Source organism: Pelodiscus sinensis, chromosome 2 (assembly GCF_049634645.1).
Source record: "Pelodiscus sinensis isolate JC-2024 chromosome 2, ASM4963464v1, whole genome shotgun sequence".
Taxonomy (NCBI): Eukaryota; Metazoa; Chordata; order Testudines; family Trionychidae; genus Pelodiscus; species Pelodiscus sinensis.
In genome coordinates this window covers 107,560,591-107,587,720 of record NC_134712.1, presented here as the reverse complement: position 1 = coordinate 107,587,720, position 27,130 = coordinate 107,560,591, and the positions used below count along the sequence as shown (strand labels likewise).

General features: G+C 45.0%; 1 protein-coding gene across 21 annotated transcripts in view; it reads left to right on the top strand.

The window, feature by feature from the left end:
- The window catches only part of ATXN1 (ataxin 1), a 291,246-nt gene that overhangs the window by 251,259 nt on the left and 12,857 nt on the right, over positions 1-27,130 (top strand). For 20 of the 21 annotated variants that reach the window (XM_075921210.1, XM_075921216.1, XM_014579569.3 and 17 more), the window contains one exon: positions 22,461-24,498. In XM_075921210.1, the coding sequence (XP_075777325.1) occupies positions 22,621-24,498 (1,878 nt within the window). In that variant the 5' untranslated portion in view covers positions 22,461-22,620. Of the gene's footprint in view, positions 1-8,160; positions 8,225-22,460; positions 24,499-27,130 lie in introns of all 21 variants that reach the window. The other variant, XM_025190787.2, reaches the window with a different exon arrangement.

Here is a 27,130-nt window from a genome sequence, read left to right as displayed (position 1 = left end):
AGAGAAAACATCAGAGAAGGGAGACAGAAGAGAGCACTCAAAAAATTAGTGTGTGCAGGGACAAATGGGTGAGGTAATACCTTTTATTGAACCATCTGATAGTGAGAGAGGCACACTTCCAAGCTATATAGAGCTCTTCCTGAAGAGAAGAGCTCTGTGTAGGTTGGAAACTTAGGGTACGTCTACACTGCAACACTATTTTGAAATAGCGCTATTCTGAAATAACTTAGTCTGCATCTACATAGCAGGCAGTTATTTCAAAATAGTGTCAAAATACTGTCAAGCTGGAAGACTTCTTCTCTCACTCCTGTAACCCTCATTGTATGAGGAATAAGGAAACTTGGATGAAGAGTGCTCTGTTTCAAAATAAGTGCTGTGTAGATGCTCCCTATTTGAAATAAGCTGTTTTGATGTAAGATACACAATTGACGTAGCTCAGTTTGCGCAGCTTATTTTGAGTTAAGCTCTGCAGTGTAGACACACCCTTAGAATCACAGAATACTAGAAATATAAGGGACCTTGAAAGCTCATCAAGTCCTGTCCCCTGTTTGTAGGCTCAGCGCGATAGTCTGGACGCGCGGGTGTCAACATCAAAGGTATTTGTCGACCACCCAGGTATGCCTCCTGGGATGAGGTTTACCTGGGTGGTCGACAAATACCTTTGATGTCGACACCTGCGAATCCAGACTATCGCGCTGAGCCGACAAACAGCTGATCAGCTGTTTGTCAGCTCAGCACGGCAGCCATATAAATTTAAATGAGGCGGCGATTATTTAAATTGCCGCTTCATTTTCCTATGTCTGGTAGCCTAATCTACATGCCTCTGGCGACAGAGGCATGTAATCTAGACGTACCCTCAGTCTTCTCTTTTCTAAACTAAACAAACACAGTTTTTAGTCTTCCCTCATAGGTTATGTTTTCTAGACCTTTAATATCAAATTTCTCCACCTCTTTCTTGAAATGTGGTGCCCAGAACTGGACACGCTATTTGAACTGAGGCCTAATCAGTGCAGAGTACAGCAGAAGAACCCTTCATGTGTCTTGCTCACAACACTCCTGTTAATGCAACTCAGAATCATATTTGTGGTTAGTTGATTGTTTGTTTTGACAACAGCGTCACACTGTTGGCTCATATTTAGCTTGTGGTCCACTATGACCCCTAGATCCCTTTCTGCTGTACTCCTTACTGGACAGTTGCTTCCCATTCTGTATGTGTGAAACTGATTGTTCCTTCCTAAGTGGAGTACATTTGTCTTTATTAAACTTCATCCTATTTACCTCAGGCCATTTCTCTAGTTTGTCCAGATCATTTTGAATTATGACCCTATGCTCCAAAGCCCTTGCAATCCCTCTCAGCGTGGTATCATCTGCAAACTTCATAAGCGTACTCTCTATGCCAATACCTGAATTGTTGATGAAGATATTGAACAGAACCGGTCCCCAAACTGACCCCTGTGGAACCCCACTTGTTATGCCCTTCCAGTATGACTGTGAATCATTAATAGCTATTCTCTGAGGCTGTGTTTAAACTACATCCCTGTTCTCCTGACAGGAGCTTTCGAAAAAGGGCTTTATTTTCGGCCAATCCCTGTCTAAACAGCCATTTTTCTTTCGAAAAGCCCCTTTTCAGAAAAAAACCCCCACAGACACCATTATGCAAATGAAACATGGGACATTTAAATCCTGGCTTCATTTGCAATTTCAAAGTGTCTAATTTACATCCCTTTTTCGAGAAAGGGATGTAGTTTAGACACAGCCTGAGAACGGTTATCCAGTCAGTTAAGCACCCACCGTATGGTATCCCCATCTAGGTTGTATTTCCCTAGTTCACTGATACAAAGGTCATGTGAGACCATATCAAATGATTTACTAAAGTCTAGGTATACCACATCCGCCACTTCCCCCTTAGCCACAAGACTTGTTATCCTATCAAAGAAAGCTATCAGATTGGTTTGACATGATTTGTCCTATCACCTTATTATCTTCGAGATGTTTGCAGATGAATTCCTTAATTATTTGCTCCATTATCTATCTTGGCACAGAAGTTAATCTGACTGGTCTGTAGTCTTCTGGGTTGTTCTTATTTCCCTTAATATAGAGGGGCACCATATATGCCCTTTTCAGTCTTCTGCGATTTCTCCTGTCTTCCATGACTTTTCAAAGACAATAGCTAATGGTTCAGCTAACTTTTCTCTCACCAACAGTAATTGGTTCAGCAAAAGGTATTACCTCATCCACCTTGTTTTCCTAATATCTTGGTACCAACATAGCTACAACCACCCCACATAGTGTTTCCAGACACAGTTGTCAGTTAGTTGGGGGTCCAATGTTGTTTTTATTTTACAACACAAATAAAACACAAATACAATTCCAAAGAACTCCCTATCTGTACCATGTACACACAAATATGTATGACACATTTGTGGTGATGATATCTACATGTTAACTTGTGGAACTGTGGGATACATTACATTTATATCACACGCCTTACACTTCCAAGGGCCAGAGCTAGTGTGGCGCACTGGGCTTATATATGTAGGTTAATCTGGCCTTCCAACAGATTTCCCTGGATCTTCCATGTTTTGGAAGCACTTCATGACCTTTTCTGTAGGGAGGCAAATTTACTAACAGGGCAATATAGCTTTATAGAGGGATTTTTGCAAAGGAATTCTCACAGACTTCTTCCCTGTCGATTCTAGCATGGCAGTGGATGAGCTGGGCATGTTTAGTACCTTTTGTAAGAAGAATGGTGGTTAAACGTCAGATAAACAATGCACAAACTCGTGAGTGTTGTAACCCCAGCCTAGAATACCTCTCTCTGTTCTTAATTTAGTTAGTGCTTATGGAAGGTGTTTATCTGACAGCACTGGGAACTGAATTCTTCACTTTTTCTGGATACAGACAAAGCATGGTCACAAATTTCTCACCAGGCCTTGTTTCCAACCTGGTCTGGAAGAAAAACTTTCAAAATCCTGTCTGAAATGGCCAGTGAAATGTGGTGGCAAACTGTATTTAAACATCTGTCACTATAGGGCAGCGGTTCCCAACCACCAGGCTGCGGACCGGTGCCGAGCTGGGAACTGCTGGGCCGCGGCAGCTCTGGGGCTGGGATACACCACCCAGCGCCTCCTCTCTTGCCGTGGCTGTTGGGAGAGGTGTGTCCTGCTGTGCCTGTCTGCCAACCAGCGCCGGGCCAGGGGGGTGGTCTCCTCCCGGATGCAGAAGAGCAGTTCCCTGCGCAGTGGGAGGGCCACACGGAGCCAGGCACAGCAGCCTTAGAGCAGCCACGACCCGGGCAGCAGCACTTAGCTGGCAGCTGGGAGGCAGCGTAGGGCTAGGTGAGGGGGCTGGGGCAGGATCTGGGGACTCCAGCAGCAGGGCTAGTGCTGAGGGCTCCAGGGGCGAAGCAAATACTGGGGGGCTCTGAAGGAGGGATGTGGGAGTATTGGGGAAGTCTATGAGGTGGGGAGGTTCTAAAAGGCAGAGGGCTGGCACTGGGGCATCGGGGTGTGGAGCTGGCACTGGGGGACTCTGGAGGTGGGGCTAGTAGTGAGGGGCCTACTGGGCAGGACTGGCACTGGGGGGTACTAGGGATGAGTCTAATATTAGGGATTGGGGGCTGGCACTGGGGTGGGGGCTGGGACAGTTGGATGCAGTGGGTTTCTGGAAACAGGAAGCTGGCACTAAGGGGTCTTGTGGTGCTGGTAGACTCTTAAGTCGGGAATGGCATTGAGGGGCTCTGTGGGGGGGAAGCTGGCACTGGGGGTTGGGTGACGGGGACTCTGCGAATATGCAAATAAAATGATGCTAGTCTGCCAGAAGTTTGTGAATGAGTTTGCTGGTCTGAGGTATAAAGATAGTGATAGAGATGCAGCCGTGTTAGTCTGGTCTAGCTGAAACAAAAGACAGGACTATGCAGCACTTTAAAGACTAACATGATAGTTTATTAAGTGATGAGCTTATCACCTAATAAACCATCTTGTTAGTCTTTAAAATGCTGCATAGTCCTCTCTTTTGTTTGAGGTATAAAAAGGTTGGGAACCACTGCTACAGAGGACCAAAGCTAATCTCCCTGGTCAGCCTACAGCAAGGATTTATATAGCAGATACACAATGATGTGATGTGGCATATAGATTTTTTTCCCCATGAGTCTGGGATAACTATACTGCTTATGAGTTCCAGCACAACCTTTAAACCAGTTGCCATCATGTAGTTTTTAATGACAAAGATGTTAGAGAAGTGTGTCAGATAGTTCCTGTATAACACAATATAATGACTTTAAGGTTGGTTATCTCACAAGAGGCTAGGGTTAAAAATAAATCCCTGGTAAGGGCAATTTCTGCGTTTCTAGCTCTGATAAGCCTTGAGACACCAGACTTTAAACCTACCACTCATATAGGACTAAACAAGATTTATCTTACACCTCAGACGAGTAGCTTTTTGTGGCAGACAGACCCGTGCATTTCTCTTTCAGGTTATATTTTTTATAAAAAATGGCAAGTATTTGAAGCTGCTGTGGTATCTGGAATGTTAAATTAGTGATTAGAATGCAGGCGGTGTGGTCAGAAATGTGCAATAAATGCCATTTACCACTTGGTGCTGCAGTTCAGCCCATAGACATTGACATCGTCAGTATTTACTCTTTGCATTGTATATGGAGTGCTTTATTATGAACCGGATATGCAGATACTAGGAGATTTACCAGCATTTCTTGGGTCCGTAATTCAATTAATTTTTGTATTTCTTCATTTCAGTCATTGCTCCGGAGTGGGGCTGGGGATGGATGAAGGGTTCAGTGTACAGGCTGCCACGGGGAGAGAGCTCTACCCCAGCCCTCTCTCCGCAGCAGCTTGGGGCCAGGTGAGAAGCACTTCTTCATGGTTGGTGCAGCTCCAGCAGGCACAGTTGAGAAGTGGTGCATGTCCCTAGGCTGGGGCCGGTCCAGGTTCTTCTGCCCATTATGCTTCCCAGCCAGAGTGAAGAGTGTCGCAAACTGCACTTTCCCCTTGCTCCCTGGTGGAGGGGAACAGCCAGCAATGTTCCTGTATAAATTGGCAAGGGGAGAGAGGAGCTTCAGCTCCCCTGCTCTCCCTAAAGGGTGCCTGTGGGGTGGAAGGCTCAGGGCAAGAACAGTTTTGGATGGATGGGCATGACCCCCTCTTTCACCTGCCTGGTGATTCTGTATCTTTTCTGTATGGTTTTATGAGAAGCTATCTCATTCCAGGCACATCCCATTGTCCTGGCACAACCAAATCCTGGCCTTGCTTTAAGTTATGATGAGAAGAAGCTGCCTACCAAATTTGGTGGTCCTAGCTCTTACCCTTTAGGAGGCGTTCTTGGACAGATAGACAAACTCAGAGACAGGCATGCTCTCTTAAATAAATTGTAGACAACAGATTGGTTATGCAGTGTATGTGCTTCAGAGTGTGCTTGAGATGTGATTCTGCTTCTCCAACAGGCATATTAGTTTCTCTTTCAGTGATTAAGTGAATCCCAAGTGAGATGGCAACAGACAGAACTAGGGCTTTCAAAAATGGAGAGGGGAAAATTTACTTGACACTTGCAAGGAATACACTTGGGCTACGTCTACACTGGTGGCTTCTTGCGCAAGAACTCTTTTGCGGTAGAGTTCTTGTGCAAAAAATCTTCCACAAGAGAGCATCGACACTGCCATGTCCTTTTGTGCAAGAGATGTGCTGTTGCGCAAGAGCATCCATGGCAGTGTAGACTCTCTCTTGCATAAGAAAGCTCTGATGGCCATTTTAACCATAGGGGCTTCTTGCGCAAGAAATTCATGTTGCCTGTCTACACTGCCCTTTTGTGGAAAAGCTCTTGCGCAAGAGGGCTTATTCCTCGTGGGGAGAGAAATAACTCTTCCGGAAGAAGCCCTGTTTTACAACGCTATACTGTAAATTTACTTGTGGAAGAACGTGCGTGCAGTGAAGACAGTAGGCAAGTTTTTGTGCAAGAACGGCTGCCAGTGTCGATGTAGTCCCGGAGACGGCAGCCTGGTTAGACATACAGCTCTCATTTTAAAATGTTGAAATATCACACTCTTGTTCTTTTTCATTATATCATTAAACCTTCAATTTCTTCTGCAATTCTTTATCAAGGAGAGGTGAAATGGCTCATAAAAAGATCCTGAATTGTGCAAATCATATCCCTATCAATTGTCTGAACCAAACCCGAGTCTCTGGTAAAGTTAAATTTGATTGGAATTTAAGAGAGACAAGGTGGGTGAGGTAATACAGCCGCTCTCCGAGTTATGAACAAGTTACGGACCAACACTTAGTCCGTAACTCAAAGTGTTCGTAACTCGGATTCCATAGAGTTACATGGCGACCACGCTGTTCGTAAGCGTGGATCGCCATTCATAACTCGGATCTGCATTTACGACCGCTTTATTCGTAAGTGCGGATGGTCGTAAGTGGAGGTGGTCGTAACTCGGGGAGCGGCTGTATATTGGACCAAGTTCTGTCCAAAGATATTACCTCACTCATTTTGCCTCGCTTCCATCCTGGGAATAATGTGGCTTCAACAATCTGTAGAAGAACAGATAAATATATATGCTTCTTTCCCTTTCTTACCCTTCTCCCTAACAGATTATTTTTTCTACTTCGCTCATTTTCCTGAAGACTCTCTTTAAAAATAGTATAGCCTCATTGTGCCACAAAAGTACCTCACAGTATGTGCTCACTAGGTGCACTGTATATTCTGAGACGTTTGACAGTAGAGTGTCACACACAATGGAATCTCAGTGGCACGGGGTTTAATTTAAAAATAAATCAGAGCAACTAACAGAAGAGAGTATTATCACTCTAAAGAATGGACGGGTAACTGATTGAACAAAAGGGATAAAAATGAAATTAGTAGTACAGGGAAAAATTGAGGCAGGGGATAGAGTTGGGACAGTCTTTAGGGAGGAGACGTTAGTTGGGGATGCAGAATGGGAAAGAAGGCCAGGCAGGGTAAGTGGATGAAAGAGGGTTCAAGCCTAGGGTTGTATTTATTTGGAGATGAAGACCAAGAATAGAGTAGGCATAAACTACTGTTTAAAGGGCATGTGCACTCTTTTGCTTATGTCACTATAACTTCTGTCCCTTAGGAGTGTGAATAAGCCACACGTGTGTGCGTCCACCCACCCACCGAGCGATGCAGTTTACGCCGACCTGAGCAGCAGTGTGAATAGCACTATATCAGTGGGAGAGCTTCTTCCACTGGGACGGTTGCTGGCTCATTGGGAGGTGGTTTTATTATATCAACAGGAGAGCTGTCTCCTGTCAGCAGAGAGCATCTTCACCAGACATGCGACAGAGGCGCGCAGCCTGTGCCTTTGTAACACTTCTAGTGCAGCCTAGCCCCAACTGTTTGAATAATTGAAACAAAAGTTCTAACTAAGAAATTAGACTGCAGGGGAGGGAAGTTTCTGAGAACTGTAGAATTGTCAGAAATTGCTTGGTATTTCATGTGCGTAAGCATGCTTATGCCTAAGAACTCAGGGGAGTGGCTTTCAAGCAGTGCGTTCTTCAGTCTTTCTTAAAAATCCATTTTTTAAAACAAAACCAGACCGCAGTGGTAGTGGTTGTGTTCCTTAGGAACTGTGTGCAGTGAGTAGCTCCTGAAACGTTCCATTGTTTTGTTAGCCTTGTTTCGTTATTGCTTCCATCAGTGCACAGAGGTACATAAAGTTCATGCCGTTTTTCTGGTTGAGGATATTCATGAACTGGCTTTTCCATCGGACAGTTGCAGGGGAGAAGTAATATCCTTTGTAGACTTACGTGCCAAGACTGTGTAAAGAAAGTGCAAGGACTGTGTGATTAAAAGGGATTCATGTTTGATGCTGAGCAACATGGCAGAGAGAGAAAGGAACTCCCAGCAAAATGAAGGATTGCATATTCTGGCTCAGCCATAATATTCATTAGTTCACTTTTCTGGTCCTGCAGTACCAGGATGGGCAGCACAACTCTTTGCTGCTTGCTGGCTGCCTTGACTTGAGGAGTGGCTCCCCATTCCCACATCGCCTCAGCCAGCAGCTGTTCACAAAGGCAGCCCCGGGTACTTGAAGTAGGCTGTGACAAACGTATGTGTGCAAAAGCCCCATTCAAAACGAAATTCATCTCGAAGAATGGCAAATGTTAGTTACCCGCCTTTATCTCTTAGCCTCAGGTTGATGCAGCTGATGTCAGCGCACTCCTTGTGTACATGGCACTGGCTATACGCCAAGGTTAGTGTAATTTTCTTTTCTGAATGAATGAATGAATGAATGAATACCTGATTAAGTTAATGAAGCTGAGCCAATGGTGGGAGGGAGTGACTTGGCTGCTGAGTGCTCTAGGAGATCTGGCAGCACACTAGACTTGCATAATGCTTTACAGCTCCATGCTGCGCTCCATATGAGCCACAGGAGAGGGCTGCAATAATTACTCAGCTTTTCGATTGAAAACAGCTGCAGGTAGCGACGCGTCCCTTTGTCCATTTCACTGTGTTTGCAAGCGATTTGCCCTTGGATTCAAATGGCAGCCCAGTAAGATACTCTCCTAGAGGTGGTCACAGCAGTGGGAAAACAAGCTAGCCACTTACCCAGGTTTACGAAGAGCTCCTGGCTGTGACTTGCTGGTTGGTCCTGCTCAGTTTTTTCTGAAATTTAAAAAAGGCCGCTTTTCCTTTTGTTTTTATGAAAAATCTTTATCTTTACTGCATTTCTCTGATTTTCCTATCTTCACTGGTCTCAGTAGCACAAAAGCTTTTCATTTTAAAGAGAAGCTGCTTCCAATTTCCTTAGAATGTTTTGATTGGATGTAATGTTAAGTTCACTCTGGTAGTCCTGGCTAGTATGCATTTTCAGTGGTGTGGTTAAAAACAGATTCCTGGCACCGCATGTTAACACAACGTGTTCATTTGTGAATGCCCCTCATTTGAGAAGGGCTCTGGTTATTTGTAATCTTGGCTGCAATGTTTTATTTGATTGCGAACTCTGACTGTGGAAGGGGGCTGCATTACCATAAACACACATTGTTGTGTTTGGTTGTAATTAATTCTCTTATCTAGTCAGATCGAACAGTAGGGGAACAATTTCACCCTACCTGTGTTGGAGTCAGAGAGGTTACTTGAATGATGAATCTGGCCCACCTTTTTTATCTGCCTTTAATACTGGCCATGAAAAGGGGAAGCTTCCTGAAAAGTATGAGTCAGGAATAGCTAGCTGATCATTTTGTCCAGGAGCTTTGGTAGCAGAGCGAGTTTAAGCATTGTGGAGAGGACCTAGGGAACAGTTCTTTTGTCAGAACACACACACCTTGGAACATAACTGACTCCTATGAACACAGCCCTATGCATGTGGTCAAGGTTTGAAGAGAGTTAGGGAGCCATTTCTGCAGGGCACACCCAAGCATCACTGACTCATTCAGTAAAAAGAGTGGGCGAGGGAAACTTCAGGTCACCACCAACCTCCTACGACACAAATGGAGCTACATGTACTGGGTTCTGTGCAGAGTTGCCTGCATTTAAAATTTTTGCTGCCACCCACTGTCAAGGGCCCTGATTCAGCAGAGGATGTTAGCACAAACTTAAATTGAAGCATACAGGTAGAGACTGTCAGTGTGCTTCAGTCTTAAGTGCTTTGCTGAATCAGGGCCTAAATAACCAGGAGCTGTGGCCCCTATCACAGGGGAGTTTTCCATGCATTCTGGTGAATTGTTTGTGCTCACTTAGGCCTGTACAGAATTAATTAAATAAGGTCTAATTAACTGATTCTTACCTTACATCAAGGTAAGTGGGATTGCTCGACAACAGCCCCATTATTCTTTAATCTCTCTCTCTGTACGTGTGTGTGTACACACACACACACACACACACACACACACACACAGAGTAGTACACTAGCTGGAGTTACACACACACAGAGTAGTACACTAGCTGGAGTTACACACACACACACACACAGAGTAGTACACTAGCTGGAGTTACACACACACACAGAGTAGTACACTAGCTGGAGTTACACACACACACACACACAGTAGTACACTAGCTGGAGTTACCCAGGCATTGCTCGGGAAACTGGAGAAAAACAGTAGTCAACTATTTGGCTAGAAAAGTTGCACTGATTCCTATCGGGATTAAAATATAGGTCCGCGTCATCCTCGGGCGACGGGGGGTGCGACCCCGGGTGGAGGGGAGATTATATGCGGGAGGGGCACCCCAGCTTGCGCCCGGGGCTGCAGGTGCCGCGGGGGGCAGGGCGGGTGCCCGACACATTGTGCTGGCATGGAGAGGGGGGAGGGGAAAGGGTCACTAATGTAACCTCTCAGGCAGGAGGGGGTGAGTCCTGGACGGTGCTGGGGGCCACAGGTGGTGGGCACGGGACCTAGGGTGGGCGGGGCGGCCTCTGCAGTGTAACGCAGCGGGTTACTTTTTGATTTTTACAGCTTGAGCTCAGGCCCCATCGGGTCCAAAAGTACCTTTAAACCTTCTCCTTCAGGAAAGGTTATCCCATGCAAAGTTTGGTTGCAGTAGCTCTTATAGTGTCTAAGTTATTAGCGCACAAACTTACAAACATTCTCCTTTATATATTAGATATATATAATATATAAATTTCCTGCGGGATGATAGAGTTGTGTCATCATGTCATCAGCATCCACATTCTGCAGCCACTGCCCACCTCTGCCTCGCTACTTAGCCGCTTGCTGTGGCCAGCCTCGGCACAGTCCCCTCCGGGCATGGGCTGCTCCAGCTCCCTCTTCGCGCCCCAGGGGGCTGCATCACCAGGGCAAAGCTGCTGGGGCTGGGTCTCCTCCGCCATCTCAGCCCGACCCCTGTACCCTCAGGCCTTGCTGGGTCCCCTCCACCATCCGAGCCACCCCGGGGCTGCACTGCGTCACCTCCGCTATCCAAGCCCCCAGTGTGTGCCTGCGTATTCGTTGGTATGTGTAGTGTTGACATGCTCCAGGGAGCTGTCTGCTGGCAGCACGATGCAGTCCCAGTCTGCTCAGTCTCTCTCCACACATAACCTTACTGGGTCTCTAATTGTTTTCACTGCCTAGCTTGCAAAGCTCTCTGTGTCTGTTACATCTTTTTGGAGGAAGGCTGACCAAAGTGAACACAGCCAACACTGCAGGTGAGAGCAAACTCTCAACGTATAGAATGGCATGAAAATTAAGGTTCTCAATTAATTGTAGTTAATTCAAGCGATTAATGCAAAACAAATCAGCTAGATTTTTAAAAACAGTAGTAGGCGGGGCCTGAGCTACACTGCTGGGAGCTGCGCGAAAGCAAGTAAGTGACCTCCACAAGCAGAGAACCTGTGTGCCTGGTCCCTTCACTCACTGCCCTGCCAAGATCCCTCCCCCCGCCCCATTCGCTCACCACCATCTGCCAAAACCCCATACCACCTCATTCATACCCCCCCAAGCTGACACCCTGCACTCTCAGCCCCCTCACTCATACTCCCCCAGCCAACGCCCCACACTTCCAGCCTCCTAGAATCCTAGGGCTTGAAGAGACCTCAGGAGGTCATCTAATCCAGCCTCTGCCCAAGGCAGGACCAACCTCCTCACCCTTCCGCTGAGAGACCACACCCCCAGTCCACTCCTGCCCCCTCCCTCCTGGTTAGACACCCTGCCCCCTCCCTCTGGCCATATACCTACCCCCAGAGAGAGGGGGGTTGGCAAGCATAGCGAGCAGGGGACATAGCCCCCTAGTAAATATTGAAGGGAGATTTCAAGGATTTAAGAGGGCATGTAGGAGCTTTGTCTCCCATTGAAAGTCATTGGCATTTAGCATCTCATTGTGCCTGTGAAAACCTCCCCTTAGACAATTCCTTCAGACTGCCCAGATCCCAGCTTATTTAGAAAAGCCCATTCTTCCTTTGAAAAGCATCTGTTGTTGTGTATAAACTAGCAGCCCCAAATTGGCTGCTTTATGCTACAAGCTAATGGCCTGATGTTCAGAGGTGCTGAAAGCCCACAATTACTATTTATATTAGTGAGAGTTGAGGGTGTGCATCTCCTCTGAGAATCAGGGCAGAAATTTTTATAGTTTGTTATGCCATATGGGTGTGAGCCTAAAAAAAAAGACACGTTACTGCTCACATTCATGCTTTGCACATGGAACAAGACTCACATGACTTGTAAAAGAGATGTGTGTATGCACGTGCATGTAGAAATGACAGTTTCTGCATCATGTTATGATGGCTGGAGCATGGGAGTTGCTATCATTTTAGTTGTACATGTGAAATTTTCAATGGAAAATTATGTGGGCAGCTCCCATTATTAGCTGGGTATGTTTTATTTAAATGGAAAGCATCAATAAAGTCGTTTCAGTTATTATACTTGTTTATAAATGAACTCTATCCATTCATTTAAGCTGCTAAAACGCCCCAGGAGGGTTGGTTTAGAAGCATAGTAGTAGGGGATTTGTCATGCTAGATCAGACCATTGGTCCATCAAATCTAGTATCCTGCCTTTGGCAATGGCCACCACCAGATGTTTTAAACAAAAGTTTCAAAATCCCACACATGTGGCATCTGTCCAACCGTGCAATACTAGAGATGGGCTAAATAATTCCTTACTGACCTATATAACACTCAGTTCACACCCAGAATCCTGGGATTTGATCATGCTTGTGCATAAAAGGAAGGCAGCCCTTAAAACATATGATGGTAAGATCCCACGGAGAGCACATTTATACAGGGGTGCTCTCTGCTGAAAAGTGTGGTGGAATGAATTGAACAAACTCAGACACGGACAGTGCCGCAGGCCCCGGTGCATTGCAGTCACTAACTCAAATATCTTCCAGAATAGAAGGGATTCCCCCTGGACCATTATAGCAGCTTTTGCTTGTGTTTCATGTAATGAGTCAAATTCACTAAAGACTAAATGAGCACAACTCCATTAAAATCAGTTATAAACGTGGGTGCAGTGATGCTGCACTGCAAAACCCATCTCTTGGGAGTTGTTTGTTATAATCTTCCACATAAGAGATGATCTCATACTGCCATTTAGCATAACCTTGCATGTTGTCTGTTGTGAGGTTGTGTTAGGTTGTGCTATTAACATGTCTCATCATAGGACACCCAGCTCTGAACTCCAACCCCTGCATATACCCCAGACACGCCTCATTTAAGCATAGGAAGCTGTAGGAAGACAGTAGCTTTTAGACCTATATGGGCCTGGTTCTCTGTTGCATTGAATCCTGTTTAGCCATTTGCAGCTAGGCACAGTGGATGTGAAAGGCTATCCTTCTGTCCAGGAAGGACTTACATGCATTTTGCATGATGGGGAATCAGGCCCATTTGGGACCAGTCTTGCTCACACTCTGGTTACCTGAGATTTCACAATCAAATTCAGTGAGAACAAGAGCATGGTCTTTTGGGACTCTGTAAAGCCTGAAAATCAAAACCACAAGAATTGTGCTTTATTAAATATAATAAAATAGTGAAAATATTCACAGCAGATGAAATTCAAAGAGCATTCGCTTATAACTCACGATGAGCCAGAACTAAAAGTCCAAATCCAAACACTGTTTAGTTGGATGAGAAATGTATAGCTTTGACCTTCTCAATTGAAAGTTATAGATGCTTATCCTAAGAGAATTCGTGAATATACAGTATCTAGTTCTCTATTTGTTATGCAGATTCCAATACGGTGGAAAGACATTTGCATCATAATCCAGTTGTTCTTTGGGTTAGAGTACAGGCAGTCCCCGGGTTACGTACAAGATAGGGACTGTAGGTTTGTTCTTAAGTTAAATTTGTATGTAAGTCGGAATTGGTACATATTGTAGGGGAAACTCTAGCCAAACATTTCTCCAGAGCTCAGTTTTATTCTCCCACACCTCACTTCCCTCAGTCCTTTATTCTCAAGCTGAGGTATCTGCTGAAAAAAGCCGCTCCGCGTCTCCCTGGTCTGCTGGGGGGAAGCAGCTAGTGCGGGGTTGCCTCACCCCGTTTGTAAGTAGGGATCCGATGTAAGTCGGATCCATGTAACCCGGGGACTGCCTGTAGTTCCTAGAGGTTGTGGTAGCAGTTTAAACACTCCTAGTTACACACAGTCTCTAGTAGGGATGTGAAAGTGTAACTGGGCTCATTGGTTAACCTTCAGGGTTACATGCAGGCTCCCGGTACGGGCATGGAGCCAGCTTAAAAACCAGCTCCCCATGCAGGTTCACGGCAGGGTAGGCAGAAGCTGGTATGTGCAGGGAGCTGGCTTTTGGAGCTGCCTGCCCCACATTTAACCATGTAACTGCTGAATTTTTTTCAGTAGTTACACATTTACTTACTTAAACACATTTTAACGTCCCTAGTCTCTACCCCAAAAAGCTTATTTTAAGGCCTTTACTAAGTAACAAATCATGCTCCTTCATTTTCCACAGTATTGGAGAGACCTGGGGTCCATATCCCCATGCTCAGAAGTGGCCTCCTTTCTGTTAATTTTGCCAGCTCTTGCCTTTTTATCACAAGCTCTGCAATATTTGGTGGTGGTGGGATTTTTTAAGCCCCAGCTTCTGGAGTCAGATGATTACATGGGAATCTTGGCTTTCCTTTACAAGAAAAAAGTAAGTTTTTAGCCTGTGTGGTTGCAGGGCAAAACAGGAGCATGAGAACCCTAAGGATCAAACATAAGAAGGCGAAATAAAAGATCTAAAATGTACACTTAAAACAGTCTCATGAGTTTTTAGCCAATCTCATGTTTTTGCAGGGGCTTGATTTCATGACTTTTGAATCCTCAGGCTTGGCAGTACAGTGGAATGTGTAGGGAATTTCTGGGGACTCCAGTGAGAGTGGTACCTTTGAAGTGGAGGAGGAGTGTAGCAAGCCTGGAGACATTACTGCAGCCCTTAATCTGCAGCAGTTGCTGAGGAGTGACTCTGAAGCTTTGGGAGGGCATGGCTAGGCTCTGGAATTTAGTGTGGTGCAGTTGCACCAATACAGCTGTGCTACTGTAAGCTCTCCAGTGGAGCTGTTCTAAGCCAATGGGGGAGAGTTCTCCCATCAGCTTAACACCACAGCCCCTGGAAATGGCAAAAGCTATATCAGCATTACTTATGTCTCTCAGAGTAGCGTGGCCACGGGAATGTGATTTGTTCACCTCACTGAGCGACGTAAGTTATTCCAACTTAAGTTATCGTGTAGACACAGCTGGAGAGAATACATTCCCTTCATGACTTGTTTATTCAGCCTGTGCACAGAGAAAACAAGATTTGCTCCAAAGTAGCTGAATGCAAAACATTCTAGAAAAGGTGTTTGTTAAGGGATTTGGTGTGAGGAATGTGAGAGTTAAAGGATTCAGAGAATGGACTGCAAAGAATCCATGCTAATAATATTGGAAAATAGTAGTATAAAATTACTATGCAATAGACACACGGCTGCATATCTATAGCTATGCACAGATAGGTGCGTTCTGTTGCTGCCATCAAAACTCATTATATGATTATTCAGATTCTGGAGGAAGGGAAAGCATCTTTTCCTTGTACAGAGAGGTACAGGGTTATGCGGCAATGCCCAAGTAAAATGACTTGGGAAGTCTGCAAACTTCTGAAAATTAAATCCACCTCTAAATTAATCATCATGCAGCAGGTTAATAATAGCACCATGAGTAACTGCCACTCACTAACATCCATCATATAAAATAATTAAGTCTGCGTAACTAAAGTAATTGTAGTAGAACGTTGCCAGAGGATAAATGTGCCCTGCTTAGGAAATAAAGATCTCACCTTCATCTCAACAAATTCAGCATTTAGATAACAAGAGCAGTCAGTTAGCCTGTAACTGTTCTCTTGCACTGACATTGTTTTCTAAATCATCTTTTTCTGTGACACACATGTTTAAATGTATTGGTGTTTTGAGAATACTGCCACTCACACCCTTTGGAGATTGCTTTCCCTAAATCATCAGCTAATCACAACTCTGATCCATACATGTGCATGCACGTACCGCACACATCATAAAATATTGAAGTATCATTGAACTATTGGGTAGCTCACATTCTACTGCTCAGAGTTTGCTTTTATCAGTTGCTTTTTATATTCAACACAGGATATCTGATCTGATGGAAAAAATGGTTGCTCACTCAGCAAAAATGGTATTGATTTTCTATGGTGGGTTCTCAAAAACGTGCTAAGTGCCAACACTGCAGTGGACAATTTCACACAAATACGGTGTTGATCAGGAATCTGTTAGTTCTGGGAAGAGATTTTCAAATTTTATCAGAGAGTTTTTTATGTTTCTTGTTAATGGAGCGCTGCAGCTGGCCCTCCTGGGAAATCTGCCAAAGAACTGTGAAATTGGTAGGATTGGACCATAAACGTACATCTCTGTTGTTGGTCGGCACTAAGTTACACATGGCAAGGCTAATAAAATCTGTGCCAGTTACAACTATGAATATGTAGCTAGCAGATGTCAGTGCACAGAGTTTGGGGAAAGCTGGCGGATAGAACTAAGAATCAGAACATAGCTACAGAGTTGTTCACTACTTGGTCCTCTTCTGATCTACGCAGGCCCAAATGTGCAGATGCTGAGCTTCTGAGGCAGGTGGTTGACTTCGCTCTTCTCCTGTTGACCTCAATAGGAGTTGAGTGCGCTCAGTGCTCTACAGGCTCCAGCCTTGCTTGTCTAACAGGTGTTACGGACACCAGTGATGGGGTGTGCAGTCAAGTCTGCAGGGTGGTATACAGCATACCATGACAGAGTTGTGCCACACATTGATTCAAAGTCTGTCTTTTTAGTGCACTGGTTCATTATCAGGTGGGATCAAATTGTATGGCTGTGCACTTGGCTGGCAGTGCAGTTTTTAATGATTTGATAGGGTAGGTGAAACTGCCAGTCGTGGCCTGAGTGGGAAAATGACATACTCAAACTACAGGTTGACCCTCCATGGTCCCAGGGCATTCTGGTCCAGCAACGGAGCGCAGATGTTACAGGACTAGAGAGCCCCAGTGGCAGAGATTGCTGGCAGAGCCCACAGGGCACCAGTGCCCACAGCCAGCGGAGCAGGGAAGCTAGCGGGGCCATGGAACCTGCAGCTGATGGAGTCGCAGGGTTGGCAGCGCTGCCGGAGCTCATGGGGCAGGAAAGCTGGCGGGGCTGCAGGAGCTTGCAGGGCCAGGGGCAGCGATGCCAAGTAGCTGGGGAGAAGAGCCCAGCGGGAAGGCTGGCGTCCTCTCCACCTTTCCCTCCCTAACTGACCTCCCCAGTCTGACAAACTCCTTTGTCCAGGACGGATCAGGTCCCAGGGGTGCCAGAACTAGGTTGGAGTCTAGTGGGATTTTTCAAAAGTGCCAAGGGGTCTAATTCCTGATTGGAGTAGTAGGTATGTATCCGCATCCTTAAACACCTAAATACCTTTAAAAATCTGGCTCATGGAGTCAACTCCCCTCTGACCCACAGTGGTTTCTTGTGTCCGGGATAAGGCATTGCGATGAATGGCCTTGGTATACCTTCTCTCTGGATATAGAAAGTATTTTGGTCTCCAGAGATATCAGGGAGGCTGTTTTCATGAGCTTTGTGTTCAGTAGAAAAATAAGTATGAAAATATTACTCTGGTATGTAGATGTGTTGGGGCCTTTGCAGAACCACATCACAGTTAATCATGAAAGTGCATATTCTTAGGACAACTTGAACAATCCATTTCAGACTTGCACAGACCTAGACGGGGACTCCTCCAACTTGAGCCTTTCCAGGAATTTGAGTGTGGGCAGGTCGCCAGCGGACACTGGCTACCCAGACACTTCAGCAATGTTCCATGTGTACTAGCTGCCAGGGATATCAGAGTCCAGCTGTTGTTGCCAATCTCCTCTGTCCTCTTTACCTCTTCAGCCTTCCGCACACGCAGACAGACACACTCGTAGGTACAGTGCACTCAGGGCTGGTGGGATCATCCAGTATTTACTGCTGTTGTATGCATCCAGTAAATTGTGATTGAAGACTCTCAAGTTGAATGAGAAATGGAAATCTAGAAGTCAAGAACGACTTACCATCCAGTGAAGTAAATGTGTAAATAACAGATGTTAAATAAAGCCACGCCTAGGGATTCAAGCAGGATGGGAACATGTCTCTAGGACAGCAAGTAAAGAATGACTTAATTTCATCCTCTGCCTCATTCTTTCGCATGGTCCTTTTGCTCTGGATCCCCACTCTTCACTTTGCCCAAATGGTCCCTGTTCAGTCCTCAGGGCTGTAATTTAAATTGTACTTACAATATTAGGCCAAAGCTTACTATTCCAAGCACCTAAATAAAAAAGAGATGATTTTTGCTTCAGGGGGTGCACGGCATTTCTGAGATCCTGTCACTTGTCTATACAATAGGAGTTCAAAGAGTACATTTTACTAGCAAGGTTTAAGAATTTTGGTCAATAATTTATACTTCACTTGAAATCTCCTTCCTATTAATATTTTGGTCATTCCCTCTGTTAGCTTGTTTGTTCTCCATTCTCCAAGAACCTGGACATAATGGGAAGCCGTTTTGTTGCCACTGATTAAGATCAGAATCATATGAAATATTTGCCAAAAAAACAAAAACCATGAAACTGGATGAAATTAACCAAGTTCCAGGTCGTCTTATGAACTCAACGCTAGGTTGATGATAAAGGTTTGCTTCTGGACATTTAAGTTTTTCCCTCATAATCAGAAATCTGTAATTTTGCATAAATTCATTGCAAAAGCTGTTGATGATTGGCTGCTGTGATTGAATTTCATTTTGAGTTTCAGGGGTTTATTCAAACCCCAAACTCAGGCATAAAAACCTATGTAAGAGGAAGCAGAACAAAATCTTTTCACAGAGCCCTACAAAGTGAAACTACACTGAGGAATGTGTAACTGCCAGCAACAGATTTGAGGTGGCAAATCTGAATCCAAACATCCTTAAAGTGCTGGGCTTTGGTTTCGTCTATTATACACAAAAGGTCCAATCACTTCTCTTCCATATACAAACTTCCTCAAATTGGAGTATATTTATACTTAAAGTTTTGCTTTAGCCTGCTATACATGTAAGTGCCAGTTGTCAGTTTCAGATTTCAATCCAAAATTTTACTTTTAATTCAGATGTGTTTAGAGCTTGGCGTTGCTTCAGGCCCATCTCAAGAACAGATCAAAGGACAGACCAAGTTTGTCAACTACCGAAGTTCTGTATGACCTGGCTGTAAAAATGGAAGCAATACAAATGGACGTGTAAAATAGGTCCTATCCCCTTGCCTTGATGCCGCTTCCTGAGTCAGGGAGAGCTGTTGCTTTACGTGCCAAAGTTTGATGCCCAGGATAGAACACGACAGTGAGCTAAAGTTAACTAACAGTGACTGTGCAAATGTAGCATGGCAATTTTATTTTTAGTTAAACTTAAAAATAAAAATCTATAAGTCCAAGGTAATAGAATAATTTTAGCTGTTGCCAAAACAGAGCAAGCAACTGTTATGAATAACGATAACAACAATACAAATAAAGAGGCTGTTGATTCTTGCCTGTCCTTGTCTAGCTAAAATTCCTATTGAGTCACAGTAGTAACAGACTTCCCTGGCTTACTGGCAAATCCTTATAACTGGGTGTATCAACTGGCATTCTGCATGGAACTGTTTCTGAAAGGCCACTTCCAAGAAATTTTTAAGTTTTTCATATTCTTTAATTTAGCCACTTAGAAGCCATTTTTTCACCTTCAAATTTTGTCCTTTTCTGCCTATCATCATAGTTGGCCCTTGTGTAGGAAAGCAGTTCCGGATCTTAAAGAGCTTTCAAGAATTAACAAAGCTTCTCGGGACTGTTGTATTATGCCTGCTTTACAGATGGACAAATTGAGACACAGAATTTTTAAGTGAGTCAGCCAGCAAGCCAGTGTCAGCGCTCAGACTGGAATAAAACCTAGGAGACCTGGCTTCATCCCCTGCTGTAAGCACCAGAGACCACACTGTCCCCACACAGCAGTATTTTTGCCTGGGTATGGCACAGAACCGAAGCGAATGTGACTGCTTTTGTTTAAGAGCTCTAAAACCTACCAATAATTTGTACACCTGCCAATTCTATCTAGCACTAATTATTGCTCTAAAAGCAGCCATGGAGAAGTATAACAGCATTTATGAAACTAGTGGTGGTGATTGTTTTCTATTTATAACATTTACAGAAATGAAATAATCAACTTCAAAAGGAGACTGCCCCAGACAATCAAACACTTCAAAGATTTTCCCCATAAGATTATAATATCTTGAAGACAGCTCAAATTTGGGGCCATAAATCCAAATGATGACCTTAAAGCCAGTTTTAATCTCAGTCTGCCATGTCTCCAAAATATTATGCAAGAGGCATACAGCAAGTTTATTGTTCTATGCTTTGTACTAGAACCAAAGCAATGAGGGTAAAGGATACAAAAGGAATATTATTTGCTGTAAGATAAGAAAACTATTATTACTGTTACATAGTGTTCACATTTAATGTCTGTTATATCATCTCTTTCCACTAAGCGACCCTCTCACTCTGTATGTGTGTGTGTGTCTTGTAAGATACGCTATTCTTGTTAAAAGTTCTGAGTGTGAGGCATAAGATTTCTCAACGCCCACCCTTGCATATCTTTAAAAAAAAATCTGCAGTACAGATGACATGCAGTGGCTGAAAGGGGGTGATGAAAAGAGCTTCTCTTCATTTGCTGTAAAATGTTTTATTATGAAACAAGGCAACAGCAGGAGATCATGATATCTGGGGGGAAATACTGTGACATGAAAAAACATGTAAGGGAATAAACGGGCACGTCATTATTTTCTTTAGAGAGACAAGATGGTGAGGCAATATCTGTTATTGGACCGACATCTGTTGGTGAGAGAGACAAGTGTTTGAGCCACACAGAGCCCTTTCTTGTGTCTGGGGAAGGATCTCCAAGCCTCACAGCTAGGAGTGGAGCAGATAGTTAAGTGTAAGTAGTTAACACATACTGTGTGGGACCAGTCAAGGGAGGGTCCTGTTAACACTTCCATAGTCATAGGACAAAAAGAGGAGGTTTGCAGGATACAGATTGTTGTAATACACCATAAATCCAGTGTCTCTGTTCAGCCCATGATTTTTAGTGTCTAACTAAGTAGTGAATTTTTGAGAATTTTCTTTAGTGGGTAATGAAAAAATTTAAAGAGACATTGTTTCCTATATCAAAGATGGCAAAAATAATCTTTTTAGCTCAGGAAGAGGGAAGAGATGACATTTTGCCTAAACCCTATATAAAACCATGAGACTTTAGTTTCCTGTTCTCTTTGCTCTTAAACTGGGTGCAAACCAGAACCCCACCCCCTGCAACTTTGGTGAAGGTCAGGTTTCCAGTTTTGCTAGTGAGCGCCAGTCTCTCTGCACAGGAAGGGACAAACTCAGCCATCTCTCAACTCCGGGAACATTCAAACCCGAATTCTGCTCTGAACTTTACGGCTCTGCTTCTTGGCTATGAAGTCCTTGCTCAAGCTGTGGCCTCCTAGGAGGAATACTTAATCTGCTTCTTGTTAGAGAGCAATTCCCATTGACTTTGTAAATGCTCTGCCCCCTGCACTAGTGGAAATCTGTTTGTTACAGACAGCAGCTGTGTCTCATAGTTCATTGGTTGCTAAGAAACAAGGGAATATGATCCAGTAGGAGCTATGTGTGGGGTCATCATCATGGTGTACAGTTTTAAACGCGTAGGTACAGTTTAACCTGAGTAGGCAGATATGTAGCAACCAATCATTTTCCAAGATAGAGATCTACATGGTCACTTTCCTGTGAGTGGCCAATAGCAGAGAGGGCTCAAAAAGCACCAGAAACCTCATGAGAAATCTGTCCCCCAGCCATATTTGGCTTTATGCTACTGCTGTAAATAAATGGCTTGGCTCAGGTTTATTGCCAGACTAGTAGATGAAGGGTACTTGTGTCTCATTGTAATGAGCTGTGGCATGAGGGGAGAGGAAAAAGGTAACTGCCGTGTTTGCTGTGCAGACCGAAACGAAATGAAGTCACTGTTGGTGACTCGGGCATAAGTGTTCAGATGTAACACACCTTCCTTATATACTCCTAACAGTTACTTGTTGCTAATGTAAATAGTTTCCATGTGGTTCTTCAGCTTTCCCTGTCAAGTAGTGCAGGAGATAATGCAGTGACAGAACTTGCTAGGGTAGCTCATACAATCATTTGGTGGGGTTGGAGGGTGAGGGAGAGGGGGAACGAAATATATATTTTGAAAACAAGGCTTTTTTCACAAAGGAAGAAAGAAAGAGACTCCAGGTGTTAAGAAATAAGTTAACCACTGTTAACTGCTGAAAATTGTGTACTTTGAGTTTTGATTTGTCTAATGTCTTAATAATGTTCATGATGTGTTAACTGATATGTCCAATGTTTAGCTGCTTTTACAGTACAGCAATAAACGGATCCCTGGAGTACATGCAGCACTAAAGGTCTGGTCTTAATTTTGTAGAGCATTTTTTTCCCCAGTGCTAATATTTTGATTTCCCTTTTTTCCCTTTGCTCATTCCAGAATCCAGAGCAGCTGCTGGAGGATTGTGCTCACAGGGAGATGATTCCTCATGAAGTCACTGGATCCCTTTCAGAAATCAAATGTGACTTTCCATTTATCAGACTGAAATCAGAACCAGCCAGACAGTAAAGCCAGAACACTGGAGGGGGGACGGCGAAAGATGAAATCCAACCAAGAGAGGAGCAACGAATGCCTGCCACCCAAAAAGCGAGAAATCCCCTCCACCAGCCTACCGTCTGAGGTGAAGCCAGTGGTCCTGCCAAACGAAAACCACCGCACGGACAACTTACCATGGCTCCCCAATACGTCCAGCAGCCAGAGCGGCATGGGCGCAAGGCACAGGCCTGCTGGGAGCTCAGTGGAGATGGGTTTACAGCAGAGTTTAAACAAAGCACCATCTACGGGAATGGACTATTCCCCGCCCAGTGCTCCCAGGTCTGTTCCAGCCTCAACACTTCCCACCGTGTACTCGTCCGCACTCTCACAGTCAGGGACGCCAGTGTCCCCTGTGCAGTACACGCACCTGCAGCACACTTTCCAGTTCGTTGGGCCCCAGTACAGTGGACCATACGCCGGATTCATCCCCTCCCAGTTGATTTCCCCAACAGGCAATTCCGCAACCTGTGCGGCAGCCTCTGCCACTGCTGTTGCAACCACTCCATCTCAGCGTTCCCAGCTGGAGGCTTATTCCACTTTGCTGGCCAACATGAGCAGCTTAAGTCAGCAGGGGCACAAAGTTGAGCAGCATCTAGTCAGGACCCCTGGATTGATTGCAGCAGGGTCTCCTCCACCGACCCAGCAAAACCAGTATGTCCACATTTCCAGTTCTCCCCACAGCGCGGTCAGAAATGTCTCTCCTCCGGCCATCCCAGTCCATTTGCATCCCCACCAATCAGCGATTCCGCACACCCTCACCCTCGGTCCCCCCTCCCAGGTGGTGGTGCAGTACTCGGACTCTGGGGGCCACTTCGCCACGAGGGATCCTACCAAGAAAGCCGAGAGCAGCAGGCTGCAGGCTATGCAGGCGAAGGAAATATTGAATGGGGAGATTGAGAAAAGCCGGCGGTATGGCCTCTCGCCCTCTGGAGATGTGAGTCTAGTCAAAGCAGGCAATAAACCAGCTGCCCATCATTATGAGACCAGGCATGTGGTGGTGCACTCGAGTCCTGCTGAATACAGTGCACGGGATTCCTCAGGCATCCGGGCCTCTGTTATGGTTGTACCTAACAGCAACACGCCCATGACGGATATGGAGGTACAGCAGGCCACCAACAGAGAAACTCCTCCTTCGGTCCTTAACGACAAGGGAAACTTGCATTTAGGAAAGTCAGCCCATAGGTCTTATGCTCTGTCTCCGCAACAGACTATGGGCCACGAGGGGGTGAAAGCGGTCGCCACTCTCTCCCCTCACACGGTCATTCAGACCACCCACAGCGCCTCAGAGCAACTCCCTGTCGGGCTGCCAGCGACAGCCTTCTACGCCGGGGCCCAGCCGCCGGTAATTGGCTATCTGAGCAGTCAGCAGCAAGCGATTGGTTACCCTGGAAGCCTGCCACAGCACCTGGTGATCCCTGGCACCCAGCCCCTGCTTATACCAGTTGGCAATGCAGACGTTGAATCATCAGGAGTAGCACCTGCTATAGTCACTTCATCTCCCCAGTTTGCAGCAGTGCCTCATACATTTGTCACTACCGCCATTCCGAAGAGTGAGAATTTCAATGCTGAGTCGCTTGCAACCCAGCCGGCCTACCAAGCAGCCGTGGTGCAGGCCCAGATCCACCTCCCAGTGGTGCAGTCCGTAGCTTCTCCAACGGCAGCTCCTCCTACACTGCCTCCGTACTTCATGAAAGGGTCAATCATTCAGTTGGCCAATGGGGAGCTGAAGAAAGTAGAGGACTTAAAAACAGAAGACTTTATACAGAGTGCAGAAATAAGCAATGACCTGAAAATAGACTCCAGCACAGTGGAGCGAATTGGAGACAGCCATAACCCAGGCATTGCTGTGATACAGTTTGCAGTTGGAGAGCATCGAGCACAGGTAATGAGCTTTGCTGCTTGTGGCTGTAAGTGGAAAGTTACCACTTTTTTATCTTCCTGGAAGCAACTTATCTTACGGCGCCTTGCAAGAGGGGGTTAGATTCTTAGTTTTTCATCTGCCACACATTTAACCAGGCACACCACGTTAAAGATCTCACTGGCCCAGAGTCACCCCTTGGATGGTTTCAATGGAGGCAGTAGAATTATATCAGAAATAAATCGAGCCTGTTTTATGCAATGGTAGGTCTTGTTCGGGGAGACAAGAAGACCTGATTCTCCTCTCGCTACCAATTTAAACTCAGTTTAGGATAGTGGAGGTACACCAGAGTAATGGTGGGGGAAAAGTAGAATCACTGTATGGTTTAACCGAGCCTTGGAGAAGGGATCAGTTGTGTACTTGTTTCAAATTGTTAGCTCAACAACCCAGATCATATTGCAAATCTTTAGGCATTAGCACTGTTACTTTTGTATTTAGGATAGTGCCAGGTGGTCCCAACCAACATCAGAGCTGCACTGTACATAGCAAAAGAATGGTCCCTCACCTGAATAGTTTGCAATCTAAATAGACAGAGCAAACAAAGGATGGGGAGGGGGAAGAGAAATACATAAGGGATTTGCCCAAGGTCACAAAGCAAGTCTGTGCCAGATCCAGGAATAGAATTCAGGTCTTTTGAGTCTCTAGTCCATTGACCCAGGCACTGAGACTGCATGGCCCTGGTAGACAGTGATAAGTATTGGAAATAAGCCCCATTGTACTTTACTACTAGAGGACCCAAAGAAAGAATCAAATCTGAGCAGTGATCCTAGAGGTATTAACACATAAAATTACTCCGTTTAAACCTCAAAAGTATACGCTTTTTATTCTGACAGCTGAGTTTCCGTTTTGAATCCTGCTTCCAGAGGCTCCAGTCCCGTATAGTCTCAAATGAAAAACTGTCTTGGAGTGGTAAAGAGGGGACAAGGCTGTGAATTTCCGTGGCTTGAAACTTGGAGGTCTCTTGGAATGCTTTCACTGACACATTGAAGGCACTGAAACTGTACACAGAGGATCATTCAGATTTTGGTTATGAGTGGTTTAGACACTGCACGGCTCTCCCTCACACTGTGTGTGTTCAAGGGAAGTTTAAAAAGAAAAATCACACCCATGCCTAGGCTAACCACACTTCTGTACTTTGCATCGTAAAGAAGGAAATTGCAACTTTGCGCAGGACCTTTTGGACCCAGGGTTTATTGATCACAAAACAGTTAATTTGATACCATCCAGTATCCAAGTAGCTCAGGTTCTCCATTGATGAGCAGAGGAATAGATGAGATGCATTAGATAGCAGTTAAGTTCATAGACGTATTTGGGGACTTTTTGAAAAGCAAAACAAACTTCACTGTAAGTGCTTTTGATTTGATTTTAAATGTTTCTTTGCATTTTTCAGAACCTACTGCACAATGATAGTGGGCACATGAGAATCACAGAGAGGGGTGGACTAGAAACTAACTGATTTAGAATTGCTTTCCAAAATGAGAAAGTTATAGAAAAGAAACAAACAATAGCAATGTTGAGGAGTAAATTATAACTCTAAAATTCTTCTGAGTTTTCAATCCAAGGCCTGTGCTTCCATAACTGCTTGTGTACAATCGAGTTCCTATATACGATCTGTCACTCAGGTAACTGAGCACGCAAATTAAGTGTGCAGTTGGGTTCCCATTTATGCACAGATACACTATTGTGAGAATTTGGGCTTCTGGTAATATCAGTAATCCAAGCAAGAAAGTGAGTATATTGTTTTTCATTGCATATATTTTTATATTAACACTGTCAGTTGGAGAGACATAAGGAGTGATATCACTGCAGTGCAGGCTTAGAGCAGGGGTGGGGAACCTTTTTGGTTCGGGGGCCACTGATCCACAGAAAAATCACTCGGGCCCACACACAAGTGAGAAGAAAAAAAAACCCAAAGAAACTCTCACTGACGTGGCCCCTGACTGAGAAGGTGAAAGACACTCCTCACATTCCCCTCGCACACCAGAGCATGGGGGGGACCAGCCTAGTAGATTCTGTGTACTGCAGCCCTGCCAGGAGTGGCGGGGGAGAGAGGGAGCTGGAGTGCCAGCATGGGCTACCCAGTGCTGGGTAGGGGAGCCCTGAGCCTTGGGGTTAGGATCCAGGCAAGCCAGGGGCCCCCAGGCCTTACGTTCCCCACTCCTGGCTTAGAGCCTGACATCTCTTCTTTGGCTCCATGATCAGAAAAACAATCCCTGGATCAGAAGCAGTTATTTTAATTTGTTTATAAATTGTTGCTTCGAATAATGAAATTTCAAAGATATTAATTTTCCATCTGCAATTTTCATCTTGCTCTCTCTTCAGCCGGACCACTGGTCTCTGCACCAGCAGAAGAGGTACAAATTAGTAGGTAGCGTTTATGTTTTCTCTTGTTCACAGATATGTCAGTGTAGCCAGTGTGCTGTAGTGCTGCACGCAGCTCCCTTGCAGAAGGATAGGGTGCCATCATCTGGTAGAAAGCTGGTGAGTTGCTGGCTATAAAAACAAAACTGCAAGGCACTGTCTCATCCAGTGAAGTGTCAACTTCTCAAGAAGCCTATAAGAATCCAGCTGACGACATCTCAGTTAAAATACTCCA